The sequence below is a fragment of the Pieris brassicae genome, chromosome 5 (genome assembly GCF_905147105.1).
Source record: "Pieris brassicae chromosome 5, ilPieBrab1.1, whole genome shotgun sequence".
Taxonomy (NCBI): Eukaryota; Metazoa; Arthropoda; class Insecta; order Lepidoptera; family Pieridae; genus Pieris; species Pieris brassicae.
The window spans coordinates 1,686,618-1,714,082 of NC_059669.1; the positions used below are offsets into that span (position 1 = coordinate 1,686,618).

General features: G+C 36.2%; 1 protein-coding gene across 2 annotated transcripts; it reads left to right on the forward strand.

Moving 5' to 3' along the window:
• Nucleotides 1-302: 302 nt before the first annotated feature.
• On the forward strand, nucleotides 303-22,445 carry LOC123709606 (lysosomal alpha-glucosidase-like). 2 transcript variants are annotated; one of them, XM_045661043.1, is made up of 20 exons: nucleotides 303-879; nucleotides 1,572-1,739; nucleotides 2,369-2,435; nucleotides 3,529-3,745; nucleotides 3,988-4,196; nucleotides 4,540-4,688; nucleotides 5,247-5,421; nucleotides 6,477-6,567; nucleotides 7,146-7,314; nucleotides 9,002-9,071; nucleotides 9,929-10,061; nucleotides 11,257-11,366; nucleotides 12,282-12,398; nucleotides 12,787-12,986; nucleotides 13,593-13,726; nucleotides 16,209-16,360; nucleotides 17,143-17,291; nucleotides 17,480-17,687; nucleotides 19,428-19,578; nucleotides 19,866-22,445. In XM_045661043.1, exons 1-20 carry the CDS (start codon nucleotides 521-523, stop codon nucleotides 20,135-20,137), a joined length of 3,300 nt encoding a protein of 1,099 aa, XP_045516999.1. In that variant the 5' UTR covers nucleotides 303-520; the 3' UTR covers nucleotides 20,138-22,445. The 2 variants fall into 2 exon arrangements, with proteins under 2 accessions (XP_045516999.1, XP_045517000.1); XM_045661044.1 differs by lacking the exon at nucleotides 303-879 and adding an exon at nucleotides 1,261-1,299.
• The last annotated feature ends 5,020 nt before the right edge of the window (nucleotides 22,446-27,465 follow it).

Consider the following 27,465-nt stretch of genomic DNA (forward strand, 5'->3'; position numbering starts at 1 on the left):
CAATGTTTAAATTATTTATTTTTATAATTAATTTATTGTTTAAATTAATAATATTTTAAATGTGAGAATTTATAATTTATATGGCAAACTTATTTGAAACTAGAAATGACTTATCAATTGTCATCCATTTGATTTTTGACGTTAAAGTTTGTATAATCAAGTTTAAACGTCATATCTCTTTAGTCAATTCTAATTTACACTTTATTTCGTGGGCATTAAGAATGAGAATGAAGATATAGAAATTCAACTTGAGGCTTTTCGCATTTCCGAATACCAAATACGTAAATTTTTGAAATCGATTGATAACGTAGATTGATGTTTATATTTAAACATTTATTAATTATAGATACTTTTGTAAAAAGGACGTTATATGATAAATATTATTGTAAAAGTAATAGTCAATATTCTTAGGAATAAATAATTGTATATGTGTTATCCATAATGTTATACTCGTATTTTCAGTGTCTTTGTTAAAATTGTAAATAGTGCTTTTAATTAATGACTATCTAAATAATTAAAAATGCCGAAGATTCCCTACAAGGTTGAAAAACAAAATGAAGAGGATGACTATGAGATTGTTTCGTTTGAAGATTTTTGTGACAGACCTCCCACTGCGAAAGAAGATTTATTGACTCTTAATGATAATATTAACTATCGCTTATTTTATGAAAGTGGAAAGGAAATTAAATTAAGGGATGCTGGAGAAGGATCTGGTACAAATGAGATATTAACAGAAACATCACTGAATGGTCCTAAGGCTCCGAACAAAAAAAAGACGACATTTGCGCCGTTCTGTAAAAGTGACAAATCACGCAGGGTACCTTTATTTAGCGGCATTAAACCTAAAACAAGAACTGATGATTCAATGCGAGAACATAGGTATGTAATTTATATTGTATGATTTCTTACCATCTATATTTACGGTCGGAAACAAAAAAAAATATGTTTAGGTAAACTACTTTAATCTAATATCTAGTATTGTTAATCAATTCTAATTTAATATTTTTTTGTCTACTATGAAATAAAACTATGAGAGGTATTCAACAAAATTGGTAAAACTAATACATTGACTTGATGCAAACAAAGAGTTATAACTATTGAACCTATGTAAACTGAAATTATGACTAAGTTTGCTCATATCAGTTTTACATTGTTTATATAAATTAAAAATAATTTCTGTTATGAAAATAGTAATATGATTATTATTAATCACCTTAACCTTTAATCTTATTTTTTTTTGTTTTGTATAAAAGCAGCAAAATTGTGCTTAAGTGTTCAATAAGGTGTGATCTTAATTTGGTAAGACTTTGTAATTGTATGGAATTTTATTTAAACATTTTTATATAATATAAAAAATGTAATTGTTTAAAAACATAATATAATTCTTTCTATAAAGGGAATGAAATTTCTTATCTATATTGTATTAAACACCATGTTCATACTGCAAGTAGTTAAATGTTCATGTGTGCTGCGTGCTGAAGATAAATATTATTTTCAATTTTAAATACAAAGGATTACTGTCATGAAGGGCTTTGTATTATATTTTGGGTATAACTATTTTGTTTTAACAGATATGAGAGGTTCTCATCGCGGCGTGGCTGCCTAAATCATTGGTGGGAAAAAGGAGCAGCACTGTTACCTGGAATGCTTGTGGGTGGTTTGCTTTGTGCTCTGGCTGTGGCTACTTGGTGGGCTGTGGCTGGGGCACTTGGTGGCAGATGGGGTGATGATCATTACAGGTATAATTACTCTTTACATTGCAGTCTACTTAAGCTTTATCTGGGAGGTCTTTCTAATTTGGGCAACAGCTGGTTTGGAAGGCATTATACAATGCAGACACAGCACACTATATGTAATTTTGTTGATTTGTGACTATCTATGTATATACAGTTCCAAAAATTTCTTGACTTTTGGTGAATTTTGGTAAACATAAAACTGTTTAATATAATTAAAAATAAAAATATTATTCAGTGGACTCAATTTCCGCACTAAGATTCCCAATATATCCATTGTATCTTAAATAAATATTTAAGTTGCTATAGTTCATGCTATGAGAATAAATATGTCATTATCTAATTATAATGAATCAAATAATTTATTAATTAAAATAAGATACTACTTGTAAAATGTTTTGCATTATATTATTTTTCAGTAGTTTTTTATTTTTATTATGGTACAAACAAAATCCAAGCAATTTTAAAGTCCCATAACTCCCCAATAGTAACATTACTTTGGTTATTTCAAATATATTTTTTTATTTATAAGCGAGCCTTCATTGCACAGGTGGATTTTTAGGCCTGATACATGCTGGTTTGCTTTTCATCACAGACACATGAAAGGATTATCTACAATATATGTAAATTTTCAGAAAACTATGGGAGCGAGTTCACCCTGAAGAAGTAAAAAAACCGCTTACACCAATGACATTAGAAAAGGTCTGTTAATATAAGTAAATATTTTATTATCATAACTGATGTCTGTATTGGTTAATAGTTAAATGATAAGTGAGATGTTTTAAGGAGGATAAATCTTATACTAATGTTTTGGGAGACTGTATGACTGGAAACTCATTTCTGTGTCCAGACATTGTATGTTAGTCACTATTATATTTTTCATTTTCAGTCCACTATGACCCATAAAAACCGGACGTAGGCGTTTCTTACTAATAATTTCTATAAAAATTTAAATTCTTTGGACAGCATGATACCTTGAAAATCTTCTTTAATACTTTTAGGTTTAACATAATCTATCTCACTTGTATGTCATGATCAATGAATTATTGACATCTTACCCTATGAGGCTATATAAAAATGTAACCATAATTTAAAGGAATGAATCAATCATTGCAAATTTTCGGTTTTCTTTGTAAATTGTGGGTATTTTAATTTTTTTACCAGTATTGCCTTAGTGGCATCAGCGTGCGTCTCTCATCTCTGAGGTTGTAGGTTCGATCCCCGTCTGTGCACCAATGGACTTTTTTTATATATGCGCATTTAACATTTGCTCGAACAGTGAAGGAAAATATCGTGAGGAGACCGGCTTACTGTAGACTCATTAGATTGACAAATGATCGTGAAACAATTACAGAAATCTGAGGCCAAGACCTAAAAAGATTGTTGCGCAATCGATTTATAAAGAAAAAATATTTTTGCTATAATTTATTTACCATTTACAAACCTGAGTTCTACTTGTCCCGTTTACTTAATAAGAAAATAATAAAACATTACCATCATTTTAAAGATTTAATTAATATGTAGAATTATAAATACTTAATAAATAAAAACTATTATTATTTTATCAATCATTTGTCTTAACCGCAGATTTCTTTATATATTTCTTCAATATTTAATCTGAATAGGCAAGTAGGTGATCAGCTTTCTGTATCTTACACACGTTTCACGTCAAACACATGCCGCTTCCAACACATAGAAAGCACATCGTGCTTGGCCTTGATTCCAACGTCCGGTCTCAGGATGGAAGTATGCACCCCTCGTCGGCCTATAAACTAAATGATAATATTCATCTTAGCCCGTGATCACCGAATACCGTTACCACGATCACAACAACTTAAGCACCAAGAACCGAAGCAATGCGACAGATAACAAGAAGAAAGACGTAAAGAAAGGTTTCCTGGTACATTCACCAGAGGTGATGAAGGAACTTTGTGCACGAATTGTTGATGATGAGATGCGATTCGACTGCCATCCGCAGAACGGGGCGAATGAGGAAGAATGTGACAAACGAGGTAATACATTTGGAGCAATTTTTATATGAGAGTATTGGCATAATCAAATATAATTGGTTTATTTAAACTTACAGCGATTTTTATTAAAATAATACGAATAATGTACGGAAAGCGTTGGTCCTAAGTACTAAATTACTTATATCATTGTTCGATATAAATCTTTTTTTTTTAAGATATATATTCATTTGGAAAACTGCTACGCCGTCTAGCACAGACTATGCATATTAAAAAAAATATTTCAGGTTGTTGTTGGAAAGCCACAGACGACCCATATGCGCCATATTGTTTTTACCCGCCGCAATATGAGACATACCAATTTATAAATAGTACGGAAAATAAACACGGAATGACAGTTTACTACTCCCGATCGTGTGATACAGGATATCCGGAACAATTTAGTGTTGCCAGGATCGATTTTAATTACTTATCCAACGATATATTGCAGATTAAGGTAATTGGTATTTTAAATATTTCTGTAGTGTGAATATTATAATGATTTGTCAAGTCCGTAATTAGTTATGCCTTGCAGGTTCAAGAGCACATGTTTCAATCGTGTTCTTATAAAATTCAACTAAATAACTTTAATAGATTATAGAGATAGTTCCTAGTCTTTTAATAGTTCAACAGTTTTATGAGATTTATACAACGCGATTTCCTATAACGCGGTCTGGTTCAACTGCTACTGTATTTTTAAAGCAAGAAAACATTTTCTATTCGCTGGCTTCGTACCAATACCTTCGACTTATAGTTTATTATTAGTAGCCAATGTTAATTGAATTAATTATTAACTTCAGATATCCGATGCAGAGCATAAGAGATTTGAACCACAGTATCCTGAAGTACCGACAGTCTACAGTTCGATTTCAGACGTAAAATATCGCGTTAATGTTGATAGCTCCGCTGTGGGGTTCAAAGTTATACGGAACGTTGACAATGTTACCATGTAAGAATCTTTTCGTCGCTTTTTTTTATTTTTGCTAAATTATTTTCTATTAATTTATACTGAATACATATGTATGAATCACAAAGTATTGATGGGAAATGGAATTTTATGAAGATATTCAATAGAAATTGGTTTACTAAACTCTGCATTAAAAATTACAAATCTGGTGACGTTAGTATATATACATCCTCCTTGAAGTGGTTTCCGTTGAAAATCTTGATTTGGGGTCCGGGTGAAACAATAATTATTTCTGGTTCTGTAAATGGCCTATGCTGCTGCTGCTTATCATCGTACTTCAAGGTAGTATTCCACCCGTATCACGTCTGTAGTTCAAGAACTGAGCGTTTTTGTGTGGAAACAGCTACCCACTGAAATATTATAGACCAATTTCAATTCGAGTACCTCAAGAAGCGTACCAATTGTTAATAGGCCGGCACCGCACTCGCGAGCCCTCTGGCTTTGAGAGTGTCCATGGGCGGCGATATTACTTAACATCAGATGAGCCTCCTGTGCGTTTGCCCCGTTGTATATGAAAAACAATTGCGAAACCATTTTCAGATGGGACGCTCAGAACACAGGTGGATTCATATTATCGGATAAATTCCTACAATTGTCAGCGTTGCTACCAACTAATTATACGTATGGTATAGGAGAAAAACAAGCGAGTTTTCTAAACGATATGAATTGGAAAACTCACACCCTCTTCAATAACGACCAACCGCCTGGTGAAAATGTAAGAGAATGTTTATTTCTTTAACAATTCGTAAAATCATTTTTTTAATCCAGTGCCGCTACAACACTTGAGTCTTTGTCTCCGATTGTTTTGTGTTCATATAATACATATATAAACTTTGCAAGGTGCGATAAGAGAACCATTTTATTAGCTAATTGAACGCCATAGTTTTATCAAAATATAATATGGAAGCGTTTTTAAAAACATGTTTGTTTATTGATACGGCACAATAGTTGCAACGGTTTTATTACAGAAATTGCCATTAACGTCATTTCATATATATTGCATATTTTTAATACAACCCCGGTCTGCAATATTTTCATGTAATGACTATATACATTCCTGACATCAACTTCAAACTATGCAAAAAAATTCGTATCGCTCAGCCCCGACATACAACGAATATTTAAGCCTTGACTTGCTGAAGCTTTAGCGGAATATAACCTGCATCATGAGCACACCCCACATACACTCACGTAAATGCCCTCACACACAGCAACACAACAGCTGAATATTATATAAATGTACTTAATAATTTTTGTAGATTTTTCCTTTTGTAAATGTTGGAACCTTTTTGTATATATGTATTCCATCTTTTTGCTATTTATAATTTTTGTTTTTTTTTATTATTATTTTAATTTATCTTGGAAAGATGGTGATAGTCAAGTTAGTCATATAACGAAATTTGAATGTATTTTTTTACTATCAAAACAGTTTAGCTTGTTCCATAGGTTTTATTTGTATAGGTTCCATAGTTTAAAATCCAAGAACAGTCATCAACAAAGCCATCCTTATCTTTAGTTTATTTATTTTAATATTTGATATAGCTTAATGTATTTAGTTTCCTTATTATTTATCATTATCTTAATAAACTAATTACGTATGCTACTTCAAATAGCACTGTTTATATTGTCAAGTAATGGTCATAAAATGGAAATTCATCATTTATTGATATAAGGAATAAAAGTGGCCCGAGTAGAGAGCCTTGCGGTACACCTATAGATAACCCGAAACTGTACCATTTTAAGTATTTACATTTGTAAGTGTTCTTCCAGATTCATTTGTATGGATCTCATCCCTTCTACTTGGGTCTGGAGACGAATGGAAAGAGCCATGGCGTTCTGCTACTCAACTCTAATGCAATGGGTAACTGTTTTATAGCAACTAGTAGAGCTAAGACATTATAGTCGACACATTTTAACTACTTAGCTGCGCACGCACCTCCTGATTGGTCGTTACGAGTTACGATTGTTGTGTTCTATAAATATAAGATTTTTGTTTCAACACTCATTACCATAATCAGATTAGGGTAAAAAACCGCCTTCTCCGGGGAAGCCGAGGACCTTTACTGCGTACTTCGTTCACTCCAGTTAGCTTCCATCCTGAGCTTCAGGCGATTGACCACGACGCGCTAAGCCGAGGTTTGAGTCTTACAGGAGACGCCCTTGAGCTAAGCGTGGGCCGAGCCACGCTCGCTTGAGCTGAGCTGTAAAGGCACTTAAGGCCAACAGCGAGATTCCATTAAAAAAAATAACACTCATTACATTACTTACGCTTCTTACGCAATACGCACAATGGAGAATTTATTTTCTAACGTGGTTTTGAAGAAATTAAACGCTGACATTTTAAGATAGCGAAAAATTATTCCTTTTATTACTTAACACAACTTATCATATCGAATATTAATTATACTAGAAATACTGATTTTAAAAATATATTTTCAGATATAGTGCTACAACCGACTCCAGCCATAACCTACAGAGCGATAGGGGGTGTTCTAGACTTCTATATATTTTTGGGCCCGAGCCCGGAGGATGTTATTGCTCAATATATGGAGATTATCGGGAAACCATTCATGCCGCCGTATTGGGCTCTCGGGTTTCATTTGTGCAAGTGAGTTGATTGAAATTTAGTGACAAAATTAAGTATTATGCAAAGTTTCATCAGCGTCACCTAGATGGCTGGAAGACTTCTACAGTACGCTTTACAAGACACTTTGTGGAATCGAGTCCTGGTGGGGATCATCCCTGGGAGCAAAAGCACCGCAACCACTACAATGGGTTTCCATGACTGTGATGACCCCCCTTTTTGTATTTATTTATTGAGACAATTCAAAATTATATTTGTATGAACATGGAAAATGTAAAAAAAAATTACATAATGCGACGGTTGCGCTTGCGCATATTTAATGAAATCGTAGAATTTTTTCTATTTTCACTATTGTTACGTGTAATACTATTACTATTTTTTTTTTCTTTCTTTACTAGTGTTAACTCGAAGAGATAGCTTACTAGCGATTCGTCGGTTGTAGTTATGTCAATGTAAACAATATTGTATATGTCGGAGAAACACCTTCCCCAGTGACCTCATCAACAGTGGTTGCAGATTTGGTGGGCGTCATGAGGGTACAAAACACGACGATTGTAGTTTTCACAATATTTTATGGTAGTTATTTAATAATAAATTATAAGTTTTAAGACCCAGCAGTGAGTTCAATGCACCAATCTAGCGACCAAAACTCAGGGATCCAACTCGAACCGTCTCCACTTCAAAAAGGCCCCGTAACAACCAACGGACTGGGCTATATATAGATAGCGCTTCGACCCCACTCGAGCAAAGAGCTCTGCTCTCATTGGTCGTTTGTTTAATAACGATTACAATCTTATAAATTAGAAAAACGTAACTAATTTTAACTGAAATCACTAATTTGTTAACAGAAATATGTTTTAGGTTTTATACTATCGTAAAATCGCGTATTAAGTTAAATTAAGATTAATGCAACGTGTTTAAATGATAAAGAGAATTTAATGTGTTATTATACAATCAACAAGCAACTCGTTGAATGGCGTCCTCCGACATATATATATTGCATCCAACTAGGTTAATTAGCCGTTCAATTAACAGCCCAGTCTCTTTACCAAATAACGCCGTTCAACTAACGGCCTGAACTATATTCAGCCGTTTGATCGGTTGCTAGGCAAATGACTTGAACCATGACGTTTCATTACTTGCCTATCCTGTTATGGCAATAATTTTAACTTTATGCCAGTTTCAAGTAAAAGGTAGTTTCAAGTAAAAGGTAGTTTCAAGTAAAAGGTAGTTTCAAGTAAAAGGTAGGGTACTACACGCGAGTAAAAATAAACAAATACATTAAAAGGAAACAAAGGGATAAGGTAGTTAAAAATATAGTATTGTCTTTTGTTAACATAGCTTTTACACATTAAGAAAACACTTTTTAAACGGATTATTTATTAAAAACTTATAATTATTTACATTTATTTTCCGACGTTTCGCGTGCTTTACAGCGTGCGTGGTCACGGTAATAATAATACATAGCTTCAATCCGTTAAAAAGTGTTTTCTTAATAGTAAAAAATAGTTGCACTTTCTGCCAAAGTCAAAACGAAACTCTTCCAACTGTCAATATGGCGTCGGCAAACCACCGCTTTGATGGTGTTTTCCAAATTTGAGTATAAGTACAATGGATGTGTGGTGACAATAATAATGTGAATTTAGGTGTGACTGGTTTTTTGGTTTACATTAGTAAAGTATCTAAATTTTGATCATCGAATTTGGTTCAGGTATAACTATGGATCGCTGAACGTGACTCGAGACGTTTGGCAGAAGAATAGAGATGCTGGGATACCATTCGTATGTATTTAATTATTCGTTGTCATGGTTACGCGGTCTCTAGTCCGCGTTTTATAACAGCGGTGTTTCGAAGTGGAAAGTTATTTTTTAAGAAATTTATGACGTTAACTCACACGCCTCTATATAATTTGCAAGGTTCAACTCTCGGGCCTAAGAGTTAGGCATTCATATTCATATGCTCTCAAACTAGGTGTACGTTCCAAACCTGAAACGGTGCCTTCGAACTTCGGCTTTGATTTTTGGCCTCTACGGTCAAGGATAACATCGTCAGGACACCACCAGATCTAAGATGACGCGTATTAGGTACAGACGGCTGATGACCTTCTCCTGTATAGGACATCTGTACGTGATTCAATGCCAGACCAAAAGAGTCATGCTTCGAAAAGATTTATAGGGTCTGCGGGGAATGGATGTCAGTACAGATTAAATTATGGAAAAAAATATATAGAACAGGGCAGGAGGCTCAGCTGATGTTAAGTGATACCGGCGCCCATGGACACTCAATGCCAGAAAGCTGGCCACATTTTAAGAATTGGCCTCTTTTCTTAAATGACCAAAGTCGAATTGGTTCAGAAATACATCTATATGAACCATCTATACTTCTTTAAAAACGCTCAGTTTTGGGACGGACGTCCAGGTGATACGGGTGGAATTTTGTATTCTGCCTCGACGTCCGATGATGAAACTCAGCTGCAGGTATTAATCCGAACAACTCTGAACACTTCATAGTCAATGCGGAAGAAGATTCAGAGGGATTAAGCCGCTCGAAAAAGGGCTTCCCGCTGGATACATCTTACCAAAATTATATAAATATCCTATAAAGGCAGTTATTATATCCCGTTTTCCAAAATTTCCAGGATGTCCAGTGGAATGACCTGGATTATATGAGTAAAGGCAACGATTTCACATACGACACGGAAGCCTTCGCCGGGTTACCGGACTTCGTTAAGACTGTACATGAAGCTGGCATGCATTACGTTATATTGATTGGTGAGTTTCGTATTTATTTAATTAAAATATATATACTAAGACCACTATATATGTCGAAGATATATGGTCACTCCATCGATATGGACATCGTAATTATGGGGTTTAGTTGGCGTCATGTGGGTCAAAAGACTCGAATAATAATCGTACAATATGTAATTCAGATTGATTACTTCTAATACCACATATAACACTTGAGATTTAATTATAAAGAGCAGCGGCTTCAGGTCACCGATCTCACTTTTATTCACAATCCACTAAACCTAATTTGGTCCAAAAGGTCCTTGGTCTCATCATCATAAAGCTTCACTGAATACTCAATCTTTTGTTTTTTTCTCGAGTCTCGCGTTTGTTGAACGCACCGTACAAAGGCAAGATGGCGTCTCGCGTGGCGTTTGATACGCTCTGATTGGTCGTAACAGTGTTCGTAATTTTATTCGTTGTTGATTCCAAACTATGAAATAATTAAATAATAACGAAACAAGTCGTTCAAATAAATTATGATTCATAAAAGTAATAGACGATATCTCAATGATTAACCAAAGCAACAATAAAAATATATAAGATGTAATAATTATTATATTGCGCGTATAAAACGGCAAAAACCCATTCAAACATTGACGACGCTCATAGCCGATGCGAGAAATATGTCATCAAATACAGGCTGTGGTTTGTTGAAGTGAAGCTTCTTTATTGAAGTAATCCGGGGTTGGAAAAAAAATACCGTCACATTTTTCCGTTACGCGCCATCTTTTTCTTGACCACGGTTGATTCGAAGAGTTTCGAAGCCATTTATAACAAAAATATATAATAACGAAAACAATGATATTAATAATTCTATTACAATTAATGAAATTCTGTAATAATCGTATTACATTTTTTATGTAACACTAGACATTGAGCTGATTTGTAAGTGTGTTTATGTTTCCTTTAAAATGAAATAAAGGCTCTTCTATACTATTTTCGTCATATGTTGATACGGTTGGTGCTATTTTGGTTCCTTGTTGGCCCAAAAACTAGCAGTGGACCGCGAAAATCTCGCTATTCCCGGATGGCTCGAAGGACCATGAATGAAAAAACAAATATGTATCACCCTATTGATGTTTAAGTATTTATTTATTATTTATTCTTATCAATCTTAACTGTGCATTACTAGGTCCTTTCAATGTTATAATTATCAATGTAATGATAATTTCAGACCCTGGTGTAAGCGCCGCGGAAAATCCTGGCGAATATCCGCCATTCGATCTGGGACTGGAAATGAATGTTTTCGTGAAAAATTCAACCGATAAACCCTTTGTTGGAAAAGTAAGTATATTTTTCACTAGATAACTGGTTTTACAACGTCACAATTTTCTTCCATTGCACAAAACTACGGGTGGAAATTTTGTAAGGGCTCCAACGCTTAATTATTGTTTATCAATAAAGCATTATATGTGGTGTAAGATTGTATACGTGAGCAGTGTGGGGTAAAAGGCCTTATAGCCTAGCGGTCTTTGTATGTGGCTGATATGGTGAGGGGTACCGAGTTCGATTCCCGGTTCGAGTGCAAGATTTAATTTATTTTAAATTTGTTCTCGGCCATTGGTAAGGTTGTACGGTACCGGGCGAGTGCTTAAACCGTCCATGGAGAGCACGTACGTAGAATGCCTGGCGAACCCCGAGGGCCCGTCTTAAGGGCTGAGGTGTTTTTAGTGGGTGTGGTGGGTGGGGTCTCGCCATTTGAGTGTAGACCCAGCCCCACAATCCCCGTGTCAAGCTCGAAATCCTTGGCGCGGGCCTGCGGAAGCGCTTTTTCTTCACTTTAAAAAAAAAGGATACGAAGCCATGTAGAACGGATGGATGGACGAACTCTGGATGATGAAATCGGGTTCGGTAGCCCGTCTACATATCTGGACCAAATCCTGGATGATCCAGGTATGGTACTAGAGAAGGGACAAGTTTAAATTCCGATAACTAGTGTATGGTGAATGTGTCGAAAGTTGATGAAGCAAGAGAGGTATGTCAGGACCATTGCAGGTGGAGATGGGGGGGGGTGGTATAAAGTATCACTTTAGTTAGTGTCTTGAACAATTTGAAATATTGACCCATAAATAAACTGGTTGACGTTTGAACAATGAAGGAAAATGTTAATTAATTAGTTAATTAGAAATGATCTGAGGCCCAGCAAGTGTTAGTACAGTGTGAGTCCTTCTCTTTAATTTTTTTTTTTTAATTTGTCAGGTATGGAACAGAGTGTCCACGGTGTGGCCAGACTTCACACACCCGAACGCCTCCGCGTATTGGAAAGAACTGATGTCGGACTTCCATAGAAAAGTTAACTATGACGGCGCATGGATTGTAAGTTTGTTGATGGAATTAAAAAAAAAAACATTTTGTATGTGTGTGACATTTTAGCCTATTTTAGGCTTTCAAGCAAGACGTCCATACATTTATTATAAACTAGATAATGTCTCTATGACTATTTGAATCATAAATAATTATTTCCAACTTGGAGAATAGTCTTAAGTTTCATTCAAATTGGTTTAGTCGTTTTTGAGATATCCACGTATTTCAGGAAGAGACTACTTAATTGATGTAATTTTTAAAAAATAAAACTCTTTACGACCAGTCCCAGAAGCAGTCGTACTTCCAACGAATCGTAGATTTAAAATATCGCAGTACAGTGGCATTTTTATTGTCAATATTTCTTTCCACATGGGTTTTTTTAAAAGTAACACTCCTTCAGGATATGAATGAACCCTCAAATTTCCTGTCTGGTTCGATGTATGGTGAATGCAGCCCCGAAGACCTGCCTTACAAGCCTCAGAGCATAGCCGAAGACGGCTTAAAACACAAGACCTTGTGTATGGACTCGAAGCATTTCGCCGGATTGCATTTCGACGTACACAATTTGTATGCGATCAGTGAAGCAGTGGCTACGCATGCGTATGTATAATTTCAAATTATTTGGCTCTTTTCAACGTAGCGGAAACACAGCTTAGGAGAAAGAGACGAAAGATGACTTTAAAAGAGTGCAAATGGACGATTATATATAAACTAAAGGTACTGAAAACACCAAAAAACCTCTATAAACTAAAGAGTTAAAATAATACAAAAACTTTATGAGGGTAGGTTTAAAAATTTTGTAAGTACCTTCATACAAATCATAAAAATTGAAAAATCTAACCAATCTCGGCTTTTAGCAGATGGACATAGTTTTAGTATTTTAAAAATAAACATAACTTATGTTAGGGATACAGTTGTATATTTTCAACCGGTTCCACCCGGGATTCGAATTTGACACTTCATGATTTTCAAACAAATATTAATAAATAGTTTAACCGCCTAAATAGACCGGAGAAACAATTAATTTGTGTAACACAAGGTTTTTTAGATTTCAATAGCAATATCGATTCAATATTGAGGCCCGTATTCAATCTTGAATCTAGTTTCAAGTGCTGTCCAAATGTACTCAATCAAGTTTACTATAATAAATGAGTACGGTATTGACGTAAGCAATATTAACACTCAATCTGATTGTAAATACTCCAGGGCCTTAATGGAAATTCGTGGGAAGCGGCCGTTGACAATTTCCCGGGGGTCGTCTCCCGGAATGGGGCATTACGCGGGACACTGGAGCGGGGACGTCTTCAGCCAATGGCATGACCTCAGGGCTTCTATACCACGTATGTGATTTGATTTATCTTTTGTATTTGTAAAAATAAGTAACGCAATGCATTATTAAACGTTTCCATACAATATTAATAGAACCACTGATTATTGTTAAATATCTAGTATATATATATATATATATATATATATATAATAAATAAATATCCGAGTGAAAACGTGTGAAACCGGAACCTAAAGCAATTCTATTAGCATAACACGTAGTCAGTAGGCTTACTGAAATCAAAAGTGGTTTTCAGATACGTGTTTGCATAGCTTTTGTTTGTTTTCGAGTCTGTTTTGGTTTCTATCTTTGTTTTTGGTTCATGTAATATGCACATGGTTAAACGTGCGTTTCTGAATAATAAGATTCTGGAACGTGACAGTGCGAAGTACAAGTCCAGAAATAGAGGGATTTAGCTTAGATCAAAGGCTGGTAAGGGAGCGATCAAGTATTACGTAACGAATTTGGGGGGGAGGGGGGTCCTCTTGTAAAACGTTACGATGCGGGGTGGGTATTGAATTACGCGTTATTACTAATATTATTATCCACTCTCCAGTACTTTACACCACATAATGGTAAGTTTTAGGTATAAAGAGTCACTGGGGGTGGTCACGAAACGTTTTACTATTGGATACAGAAAACGTTAAGGTGCGTTTCATTTGGGGGGGGGGGGGGTCAAGAATCTCTAAAAATTGCGTGACATAAAACGCATGAACGCTCCCTTATATGTATAAGAAATGTTATTTACATACCATTATATGGTTTCGAGGACGGGTTGACTGCAATGTTTCTAGATATTTCCACGACATAGAGAACTTTTCAGCTGGCTGGCTGGCTGGATTTTCTCTTATTCTCGACTGAATTATCTAGGAGGACAAGGACACCTAGATTCCGTATTCAACGAAGAGCGGTTCGAATCGTCGACGACCAATAACTTTCCGTGCGGCTTGATCCCTAGGCGTTGCGTAGATGTTGGGGCTCACTGCATCTTCTACCGCATTTACCATGGGGAGTGTTCAGAAGAGTGGTTCGGTCTAATACCCGCAGCTGAGTTTCATTATCGGACGTCAAGGCAAAATACCAAATATCATCCGTATCACCTCGACGTCCGTCGTTCCACAAGTGAGTGTTTTCGTAGGCAGTTTTTGACCGCTGAACTAGCTGCCCACTGAAGTATTTCCGAACCAATTCGACTTAGGGTCCTTCAAGAAAAGAGCGTACCAATTCTTGAAAGGCCGGCACTTGCGAGCCTTCTGGCAGTGTGAGTGTCCATGGGCGGCGGTGTCGCTTCACATCAGGTTCTGTCACGTCACGCTCTTGCCCGTTTGCCTGCTATTACATAAGAAAAGGACGAAATGATACGCGAGAGAGAGGGAAGATCGGAACCATCTCAAAGCTAGATTGAGCACTCTAGAACGCCGTACGACAAGAAAGGCGCAATGTGCGAAAGAGACAAAGAGTACGGACGTTCTAGAACTGTTCCATCGCTACTCAGTAGCAATCCTGCCTCGAACATCGTTAAAGATTATTCCCAGGGATATATAAGCGAGCCGAAACGCGACCAGATAATTTACCCCATAGGCTGAGCCCAGCGACTTGAGACCGTGTCTTTCCGCGCGCTGCAGCCCCCATAAAGGGCTATAAGCCCGCCCCAGTACCGCCCTGTATCAGCAGGGCGCGAACACATACACCACCCGAAGGGGGCATATGCCCCGAACGGGCCAAAGCTCACCCCTTTTGAGGGAGTTTGCAGCAAATACCACACCAGATAGTTTGGTTTCCAATGTAATATCAATCAAGTGAAGTGTTAAAGTGCAATGTGAAGTGTGCATAATTAAAGTAATTTTCTTTTGTGTAATAAGTGTATTCCTGCGATTAATTTGTGCCCATAAACTCCTCATTGATTTATCAAGAAATAAACCCTTGAAGAAATCTACGGCATTATCTATCCGATCCCCTAGCTGATAACAATATTTTTTTTTCTGTTTATGTGTGTTGCAAAGCCTGGGATGCCTTATGTATATGTCTAAGAAACGAAATTGTTTCACCTGGAATCGAACAGTAACTGTCCTGAATTAAGGATCCGTTGGTGTGGAGTACAAAAGACATAGAATCAAAAGTGATAAATACCTTACAATATGCCCTAAAACAGAAGTGGCGATGGGCGGGGCATATAGCAAGAAACACAGATAAATGCTGGACTTTAAAGACATCTGTATGGAAAGGACCCAGGGGAAGAGGGTGCACAGCCACACAAGCCATGGAAAGAGTCAGTTGGAAAAAGCTGGAGGAGGTCTTCCTTTACCGGATTGAAGCTATGTAAATTTATAATAATACATAGCTTCAATCCGGTAAAAAAGTGTTTTCTTTAAATGTTTAAAAGCTATGTTAACAAAAGACTGCATTTAGCTAAGATATAGGATATATAGGGTTAACTAGATAAATAAAATAATGTATAAAATATAAAAAATCTAAGCTATATATTGTCTTTTCAGAACTGCTAAGCTTCAGTCTCTTCGGCGTTCCCCTAATGGGGTCAGATATTTGCGGATTCATTGGGGACACGACGCCGGAGCTCTGCAAGAGATGGATGCAGCTGGGCGCCTTTTATCCTTTCTCCAGGAACCATAATAGTGATACGTCGAAGGTATTTTAAAATATATTTTCACTAGATTTCATCTTCATAAGCGCGTTTATAAATTTCCACATATACAGCTGGATCTCCTAGATTCAGAATTATATATGTTTTGGTTTTTTTTAAATGGTATGTTTATAATAAGGTTGGTCAAGTTTCTGTGCCTGACACATCATTTTTGGGTTTCTCACGATGTTTTACTTTATAAAAAAAAACCTTGGCCGTGATTCGAAAGTACGAGGGTTGAAAGGCTACACCAACTACACCAATAAAATATATTAAAATGTTTATATTAATAATAAATAATGTATTGTTCACTGATGAGACTTATATTATTGGTTTTAGGAAGAAATTGCTAGTAAATTGTTAACGAAAAACAGTCAGTAAATTTTCAAAACAATGAAAAAGTGAAAATGATTAATAATTTTAATTAAGTTTTGAATTGCCAAATAAAATATATTAAGTCAAAGTCAAAATATTTTTATTTATATAGGTAAAAAAGTACATTTATGAACGTCAAAAAGTTAAATTAATTGTAAATTTACATTTACTACCAGTTCGCAAGTCAAGGGAAGAACTGGCAAGAAACTCTCCATCACAAAATAAATTTTATTTATAGACAAAAGTCTTCCAAGTCAATCGTGTTATACAAAACCGCGGTATTTACTTTACTTACGAAATATTAAAGTAAGCTCATGTTACATCCCTAAGCGAGTATCAGAAATTCAAATAAGGTGCATGTATTGAAATGTATTAATAAGATAATATAAATAATAATTTTAATCACATTTTAGCCCCAAGACCCAGTGAGCTTGGGACCAATTGTGGTAGAAGCCAGCAAACGCGCGCTTCGCATGAGATATCGACTCCTTCCATACTATTACACGTTGTTCTGGCGAGCCCATACCGATGCTACCACCGTGGCCAGACCTTTGTTCTTTGAGTAAGTTTATACGGATATATTTATGTGTCTGATTTTTTTTAAACATTTTTAATATATTAGGTCTTTTAAATACTTAAGAAACATAACTTTCCCACTAGTATGGATATTAAAAAAAAATATCGAAAAACTGTTCAACAATTTTTGCCAAAATATATTATTTAATATATTTATTTATGATGATTTTTCAGATTTCCAAACGATAAGAGAGTTTACAATATTGATACTCAATTTATGATCGGCGAAGATGTTATGATAACCGCCATTTTGGAAGAGGGGGCAAACACAACGAACGCGTTTTATCCAGGTCCGAACCCGTGGTACGATCTTAATACAGGAAAGCAGTTGGCACTGAACTCGTGGAAGACTATTAGTGATGCGGAAATGGTCGCTGTGAAGGTGATTTCCATTTAATGTTGCCATATGTCAAATTGAAAAGTCATTGCCATAGTCATTTTGTATGACGATTTTCTATTTTAAAAGAGTACCGAGAGTTTGTTACACCTGCTTTTTCTCTCGGCCTACATCCTCTGTCTTCTTTGTACTCATCGGGAGTAGGAATGTCTACTTATTTAAATTTAATGACGTGGAATAAGTGATACTTGTATCATATATTCCATAATAAACATATGTTTTTAACACACGCCGTTGACTTTTGAGTCTAAAGTTTCTTCACGATGTCTTCCCTCGTCGAGTGAGTTTAATGTGTAGTGGCGTAACAATAGAGTGCCGGGATGGAAAAAGTCCACGGGCCCAAGAGGCCGCGAGCTTTTAACTTTTAATTTTTTATTTCATTGTAAATGTATGCTCCTCCTCACGTTTCCTTCACCGAAAAGCTAGCGAATAGATGATGAATGCGTTGAGATATTATGTTCTTTGGATGAATGCAATACGCATTAGGTTAGCGTGGGGGCTGCAGACCATTCCCTCTCGTCTGAGAGAGGACTTATTATTGTGGTAGTGGGACATATACAATGTGTAGTTGTGTATGATGAAAATCTTGAAGTTTATTAAAATTCAATTGAGTACAACGTGACGATTTTGACTGATAAAGCCCCGTCTTAAAAAATTGACTGATAAAGGCCCATCTGAAAAATTTGACTGATAAAGCCCCGTCTAAAAAAATTTGACTGATAAAGCCCCGTCTAAAAAAAATTGACTGATAAAGGCCCATCTGAAAAATTTGACTGATAAAGCCCCGTCTAAAAAAAATTGACTGATAAAGCCCCGTCTTAAAAAAATTGACTGATAAAGGCCCATCTGAAAAATTTGACTGATAAAGCCCCGTCTAAAAAAATTTGACTGATAAAGCCCCGTCTAAAAAAAATTGACTGATAAAGGCCCATCTAAAAAAAATTGACTGATAAAGGCCCATCTAAAAAAATTGACTGATAAAGGCCCATAAAAAATGACTGATAAAGGCCCATCTGAAAAATTTGACTGATAAAGCCCCGTCTAAAAAAATTGACTGATAAAGGCCCATAAAAAAAATTGACTGATAAAGGCCCATCTAAAAAATTTGACTGATAAAGGCCCATCTAAAAAAAATTGACTGATAAAGGCCCATCTAAAAAAAATTGACTGATAAAGGCCCATCTAAAAAAAATTGCCACGGGCCTCAGATAGTATAGTTACGCCACTGTGTGTATTATTATATATAGTGTACATTTGCGTATTTTTTTATGTTTACATAGTACCTAAGCTTTTCTTACTGTTTTCCATAATCTATTGATTTTTCATACAATTGTTTCCTGAAACATACCGCTCGTTAGCAAAAAGTCTAAATTCTCATTATTAACCTTTAATTGTTTAGAAATATTAAAAATTAAACAAAATAAATCAGTGGCGCTACAACCTTTTTAGTTCTAGGTCTCAGTTGTATAATAGGGAAGAAGGTGATCAGCCTCCGGTGCCTGACACACGCTTTCGACTTTTTCTTCACGATGTTTTCCTTCATCGAGCTAGTGTTAAATGCACACATAGACACATTGGTCCACCGGGAATCGAACATACGACCGATCAGGGATGAGTGTCGCATCGTATTGTATATTTTTAATATGTTGTAAAAACTTAAACTCCAGCCTGCACTCACATCACTTCACTCTTTATAAATAGTGGTTTAAAGAAGGTAATTTTCAGGGTGGCGCTATTCTTGCATTACAAGATCCGCCAGCTAAAGGTCCCGTAAATACTGGTAACACTCGCAGCTTGCCGATACAGTTACTTCTCGTTCCCGATGCGGCCGGGGTTGCCAGGGGCGAATTATACTGGGACGACGGGGATAGCCTGAGTGAGTTTATATTTTATTCAGAAAGCTGAAATGTATACTTTTGTATGTTTGTCTTGTCTATGGGCTTAATGATTCTCATGTTGAATTTTTTAAATTTTGTTTAGTCTCGCCATAATCTAAAATTGTAACATAATGTCGTTGGGGTTTAATAATGAAAGAAATCATATTTAAAAATAAATTTCTATTATCATAAATCAATTAAGACGGAAATAAAGCACGGTTACCATGGTAACCACATCGTAACCATGGTAACGAACACACGTAAAGCCGTAAATATACATTCACAGACAGCTACGAAGAAGAGAAATACAGCCATTTAATATTCAAGCTACGGGAAAACGAATTGAGCAGCTTTATCCAATGGTGGGGGTATGGGGTACCCGCCATCGATACCATCACAGTTCTGGGTCAAAATCTCATCGAAACCGTGACAGTCAACAACGCCTCGACCAGCTTCACGTACGACAAACCCAGGAAGGTGTTGAAGATCAACGTTAGTATCAATTTGGATAAGCCTTTCGCGGTTAAATGGACGAATAAAGTCATGCAAAAGATATAAAATTATTAAGATTTATTGAAATGTTATTAAGCTGTCAATATTACCGAAATAGATTAGTGGATATCTCAAAAACTATTTAACCAATTTTAATGAGAGTTTAACTGTTCTGTTCTTATTACCGATACCGATATTCGTATAGAAATATCGCCGATACCGATACCGATACTAACGCTTATTGAATTGAAATTAAATGAAGATAAACTGTATCAAGTTCGGTTAAAGTTTTTAACACATTAATAATTAAAATTAACATTGATAAGATTTTTGTAATTTTGTATTTTTTATTTGGTTTAAAAATAACTACGCCTGATAGCAGTTAAAAGCTAGTGTCTAACAAAATGCCGTGCCTCGTTTGCAATGCACCAGATCAAACAGGTTTACATTACTTTTATAAAGCACGGCATTTGTAAAGTGTGTTTGTTTGTTACGGCAATAACAATATCCCGATACCGGTATATCCGCTAACGGTATCGGTATCGGATGAATCCCAACTAATTCTAATGAATGTGTGACCCATATACACGTTGATGAACGTCTTTATTGGAACTTAAAAAGTATTCGAATATTATATATAAATAATTTTGAAAAAAATTTGGGTGTCTAAATGTGGTCATAAAATATATTTTCAACAGGAATAGAATCCAAACCAAATTACGATTCATACATATTCGTGCCAATTTTTAGTAAATGTTTACGGGATACGGTTAGTTTTAACTGGACGCCGTTAATTTTTCATTTGCTGTGATTTTAATAAAAATGGAAGTGTTTGTTCAGATATTTTTTATCTAGATATAATTTTAGATTGAGAAAGTATGTTAATATGAAATATATAGCAACACTGTTGGATAAATGTCAAATTTATATTAGATCCATTTTTTATATAAAAAATTTAAAGATTTACTCAAAAGTTTATTTGTACAAATATAGTGATCTCGATGTATAAAATGAGTTAAATTTCTAGTCGGTAAGATGAGTAGTTCAAAGTAGAACCGTTTTTACAGTGCTCTTGTCGATATTTAAATTATATATTGTTTATTAATTACAGATATTGTGGATTTAAATAAATTATTATCATAAAAACTGGATATTTTTTAAGTTAACTAATCAAGTCACCGAGTAAATGTCGGTTTGCGTTGCGATTTTGGTACTATATACTTCTAGAAATATCTACGATTCGTATTAATTACGACCGGTTTCCGAACGGAATCCATTTCGGAGTTTAGTATAGTTTTTTCTCTCGCTAGAGGGCAGAGATACATACTTCATGAAAAGTTACGTTCAACCAAAGTTATGGAATGGAATTGCCTAATTTTACGATGATTGAAGTTGGTTTCGTCTTGGTTAAAGAATCTTCGATAATTCAAAGCACCATAAATATTAAAGTAGCCATGATGAGCGCCAACTTTCGAAAGGACAGATCAGTTGCAACGCAAACCTTTTTTTCATTAATTATTTCATTAATTTAACAATGTCTTCCTTGTGTTCCTTAATATTTGTGTACATTTATTATAACTCTTAGTGAATATAGTTCGAATATTAATCTTAAAATAGGGAATATTTAGAAATAATATATTGAGTGTTCACCGCGTGTTGCCATCTTCTAACATTTTTCTAACGTATATTCATTTATTGGATGTAGAACTTTTATTCACGATTTAAAACGAAGTAATTCCAAGGATTTGTCTGTCATTTCTAACCTGTTTTATTATATTAGTGGTATATATACGACTTTGGGAAGGGGTTGTTTAGGTATTTATGTAAATTTTAAATACCGATTATATAGCGTCAGCGCCACCTCTATATGTTCAGAAACGAGAATTAGCGCGAACTGTGTCTCCCGTGTCAAAATAAATACATTTCATTAACATACGACAGTCACACTCCGCGCTTTTTTGTAAAGTTCTCTTAAGAAAAAAACTAAAAACACGAATTTGAACTTAACACTGAACAGCACTCAAGACCGCCAAACTGAGAATTGACAAATAAAATTTGTCAAAAAAATACCACAGGCTTACACTTGACAGACCGTATACATACTTTTCTTGAATCGACTTATTTATATAAAATTAATCGTATATAAAAGTTCTACTATTAAAAACTACTCAATTTTCGTTCATATTTGAAATATTAGTTATATTAAATTTTTATACATATTTTAGTCTAGAAATTTTCTAATTCAATTTTATATTTTTATATGTAAAATTAATTGTTAACGCTTATTTGCAACGGAGCAGGTTTTGTCATTTTGTGATGTAGTTTTATGTTGATATAATTTTTTACTGTGCACTAATAAAGTTATATTCGTCAATTTTTGTGTTTTATTTTTATTTATAATATATGGAAGATAGACGAGCTATAGATGTTAAAATGATTTGCGTCAAAAATTGCAAATTTATTAAAAACGTGCGTAAGACCAATATTGTATATACATTTTTATCAATTATACAACTTTAATAATGTAAATTCCTTAGGTGTACATTTTCTTTTGCAAAAGGGCTTATTGACTGCTAATAGAAAAAAATATATGGAGCATTACACAGTGTACTTTAAATAAGAGTAATAAGAAATTTTCGCTTCAAATTTTTTTATAATTAAATATTTTGATAAATTTTATAATTGAATTAATCTCTTATTTCATTTTTTTGCACATCTATGTTATTATTTCATTTAGAAAATGATCAAATACACACTTATTTAAAGTTTATACACAGTATAATGCTTCCTATCGAATTTTCTGCCATGTTAAATCTTGTGTCCGTCTCTTTTTAATGACGCTTTTCGTTCCATCGACTTGCAAATCAAAACTGTTGCTGACGAGGCAAAGGAATAAAACAATATTATCGTAAAAGTGTGCAGCTATGGAAGCAGTGACGTATAGTGTGGTCGGTGACCTCAGGCGAATGAACGAGACGTTAGCACATGACTCGCTCGCCTGTCCCCCGCCTCCCGCAGTTCAAGTTGCTTTCTTCCGCGCTTGCACCCGCGGGTGGCGCCGGGAGCCCCGTTACGCCCAAGAGCTTGCAGGGGGTATCTGTTCGCGCCCCGCTCAACGACGGGGCGGTCTTTGTGTTGGGCCTGGAGCGGCCCTAAGTCTCGTAGGTGAGGTCCTCGCTCTCGCAGCACTCGCTGGTGTAGATGTTTATCAATGGGGCTGGGAAGCCCCCGCGACGGCGGTAGTGGGGGGTGAGGCGCGCACCGGACTCGCGGTCAGACCACACCGGGTGAGACCCCCGGTAAACCCGAGGGAAGCCCGGCGAGGGACCTGCGGACGAAATCCATTGAGCGCGCCGATTTGCCGGCAGGAGGTTCCCAGCCCATTTGTTTTAAGATGTACTCGGGTCGAAACCGGACCTTTAAGCGGTATCAGGATCCTCCGCGCACACAAATCCTCCGCGCGCACTCCCGCAGTTGCATCACACTGTTTATTAGCAAACGAATCAAATAACAATTTCATCGTGCACATTCTCCACCCTGTGCGTCCTGCGCACTCTCCGTCAGCAGCACGATGATAATCTTGGTTGGTCTTTTTAAAATTCCAACCTTAGTCTGCACCTCGACCACACGGGTGACGCTATCTTTGCCCGAAAAAGTCGCCACGACCCATCCTACAGGCCACCCTAGGCCACGAATTTCCGGGCAGGGTTTCCGTCCACCACGAGCACCAGATGCTCAGGCATCTTCCCTCAACCTGTAGGATTCCGACGAGACTGCAAGACGTTAAACAAATATTCTTTAGTCCATCGTGACCAAAACATCTGCCAGCCGTTGTGTACGCCGTCACCTTTGTCGTGATCCAAGTAAGCGTTTGCAAAGCTTCCGGGTTGTGGCACTCTTGGTGGACCAAGAATAAAGTGTTACGGTGTTAAAGCTTCGGTGTTCTCTGGATGACACGAGAGAAGGAAACTGCATTTCGCAAATTTATATACACGTCTCTAACGTGGCGTGGTGGCAGCAGTTGTTGCTTAGTAGAGCCTCCAGCAATGGTTGTTTTTGGTGGTGGCCGTAATTTTAATTTTTAAATAAATTAGTTTAAAACATTTGGTTTTTTTTAAACGTTCGGCGGTGGCCCTCGTAATTAGTGTGAAAACAGTGTGAATATAGATATACAAATACACGGAGCGATCATGTACTGGTACATGATCATCTATTGGGGGTTTTACCTTAGTAATAATTAATTTACCAAGAAGATTCATTTCTGACATGTGTACTTTGTACGCACGGGTAAATTTTTACAGATGAAACGCAATAATAATAATATAAGCGTCACGAAGATGTGCAGCGTTTTTGTCGAAGGAAAGGGAGAGAGCGATTGAGAGGGGGGGAGAAAGGGCGAACACAGCTTGAAGCAAATAGCCATGAAGCAAGAGTAGAACGACAATAGATGCTATTTTTACAAGATATTTAGATAATGTTGAAACACAAACTTATATTACATATTTTACTTACCATATTGCTGTCACAATACCAATAGAAATCGCGTCGAATAATGTATATCGTAGAAATAAATTTAAAAAATGTATAATTTGTATTAATTTTTGACATTTAATATATTAATGACAATTAAATTCCTAACATAGCTACATTTTTCACTCTGAGTCTCGGAAATCTATAGTTTTAGATTCCTATAAATATGAACAAGACTTAAAAATTATTTTGCCAAAGAAGTTTCACTTCTGAAAAAAGAGTGAAAGTGAGAGTGAGAGTGCTTGTGCGCACTTTTTTTCTTGTTACTCGATATCCTAACTTCCTTCAGTACCATTGATCTGAACCCTTCCACGGGTATAGGCCTCCTTTAGCTTTTCCAAACAACCATGGCTTTCTTTCTCTCTTCCTCTATTCGCTTCCTGCTATATCTTCTCTTTACCTTTAGGACGCCCTCATCTCCGTTCTCTTGGTCTCTTAGTAATATCAATAAAACTCAATATTCGATATGAAAATAATTTATTTGGCTCATACGGAAGAGTATTCGAAAAAATACATAATAAAATATATTTATTTACAATTAAATACGTTTGGTTCACGTGGCATTGACAAATCCACCGAACGATGACTTGGTGGATTCATTTGACACTCATCTGCTGTCACTCCGTAGTTCGGGGAACAGCTCCAGTACGTGTGCGTACCTGTTGGACCCACAGGTCCACCAGCTGGAAGATGTTACATGATGCGTACTTTTTGTACTTACGTTTTTGTACGTTTGTTACTAGTTTTTTTTTTAATTTTATTTGTATTATTTTAGATTAAGTTTCGTGATTCTATACTTTTTACTAAGATTTGGTTATGCACTTCTGTACAAGAAGTTTACCAATCACATTTATTTTTGTAGTTTTTTCCCTAACCACCTAACTTAGGGTTGCCTGGAAGAGATCGCTTGTTAGCGATAAGGCCGTAGGCTGCTTCCCTTACAATTTGTATGTGTTATGTTATTTGTCTTTCTATAAATGTAACGAACTGTAAATAAATAAATACGACCCTAACGGACCTAAACAACCCCCGAACAGGCTTAAACACCCCCTTGGGAAAGGACAAAAGCAAGCCTGAACAGGCTCGTGGCCAGCTAGACGTCTGTTTTTCATTATTTTTTCTGGATCGATGCACCGCGTTCGTTCTACGGTTCACTGTTAGGTTAGTCATTATGTGTGTACCTACTGCAACTAAATCAATATTGTATCAAGAAAAAATAATACTGTGTGTTTAACGCCCTTTCAATGTAAGTACCGGCAAACTTCTTGAGCATTAACACAAGGCGGGAAAGTTTGCACATCGTACACAGCGCGGGACACAAACGTCATCACGCGATCCACACGTCAAAATCCCGCCGCCCCCCTCCCAGTGATACCTAAAAATCGCCTCTACAAAGACATTTGTTCAAGATGTTTGCCGGTATCTGTAGTATAAAGTATAATCTTGAGTAATATGGACTAGGGCAGGGTCGGATTTCGAACTAGAAAATCGCCGCTGTATCTTATGTACAATAACAATTAATAAAAGCCTGAAATATATATTAAAGAGGAAATTTTCCATTCATTATGGAGTGGTCGTTAAGTGATACCCACAAGGACACACACATTACCAGAAAGCTCGCAAATGCGTTGCCGGCCCTTATGAACACATGAAGAAAAATATCTGTTCTCGTCTAATGAGATATTTGATTTGGTTTAAATAATTATTAACCTGTTTATTAAGCAACAGATTCTGCAAAATGTCAAACGCGTTGAGCGCAGCGCGAGGCAGTCCTGGTCCCAAAGCGATGGTTGCGCGTGCGCCGATCGCCGACTCGACTCGAGATCTCGCCGTGAAGCGTTGTTTCACTGCGTCGTTTCTTGGTGATGTGCGCTTACTGAAAAGTATACCAGAAAAGATATATATAGGAAATAAATATATAATAAAGCGTTATTTAAGCGTCATTTATGTAGTCGAATTTTATAGCAATTTTTTTTGTATTTTTATATGGCGGGTGCGTTGCCTGCCTTTGAGGGAGTAGTATACTTTTACTTTGAATAATTGGACACCAGTGGGAGTCGATGCTGATGCTAATGAAATTTTCAATTAATTTATTAAAACAACTATTATATATATTATATTATGATTATTTTTATTTATTTTAGCATTAATTATTTAGATTTAAAAGCATAGCAACGATAAGTTGAATAAATATTTTATTGAAGTCAGAAAATGTGGTAAAAATGTTGCGTTCCGGCCATGAAAAAACAAATAAGTGGCGCTACAACCTTTTTAGGTCTGGGCCGCAGATTTTTTTTTTTAGATCTAAGCCAAAGAGATAGATATAAATGATTATATCTGAAAGGCCGGCAACGCGCTCGCGAGCTTTCTGGCATTGAGTGTCAATTGGCGGCGGTATAACTTAACAGCAGGTGAGCCTCCTGCCCGTTTGCCCTGTTCTATAAAAAAGGCTGACAACGCACTCGCGAGCCCTCTCACGTCGAGAGCGTCTATCGGTGGTGACACTTATAATCAGATTAGCCTCCCCCAGTTTGTTTTCCTGAACAACCCGCCAATTGCTGTCTTACAGCTCCAGCAGATCCTCCACCACTCTGCCAATCCAGCGGTACTAGACCGGCTGAACTGAGCTTTCTTTACCGCCCGATCTCGGCCCATACGCTCAAGATACCCCAGCGAACATAGATGGAAGGATACGTTTTGGGCCCAGCAGAGCACCCAAGGTATTGTGATAAAAACAATAGAGGAAGTAGCTCACCGTGCCCCAATCGTATGAGATGAGCGAGCCTCCTCTCACTCAGCAAGTCCGAGAGGCTCCTGTTCAGCGCAAAACAAACTGCTCTGTCCACGAGATCACGGGATATGGA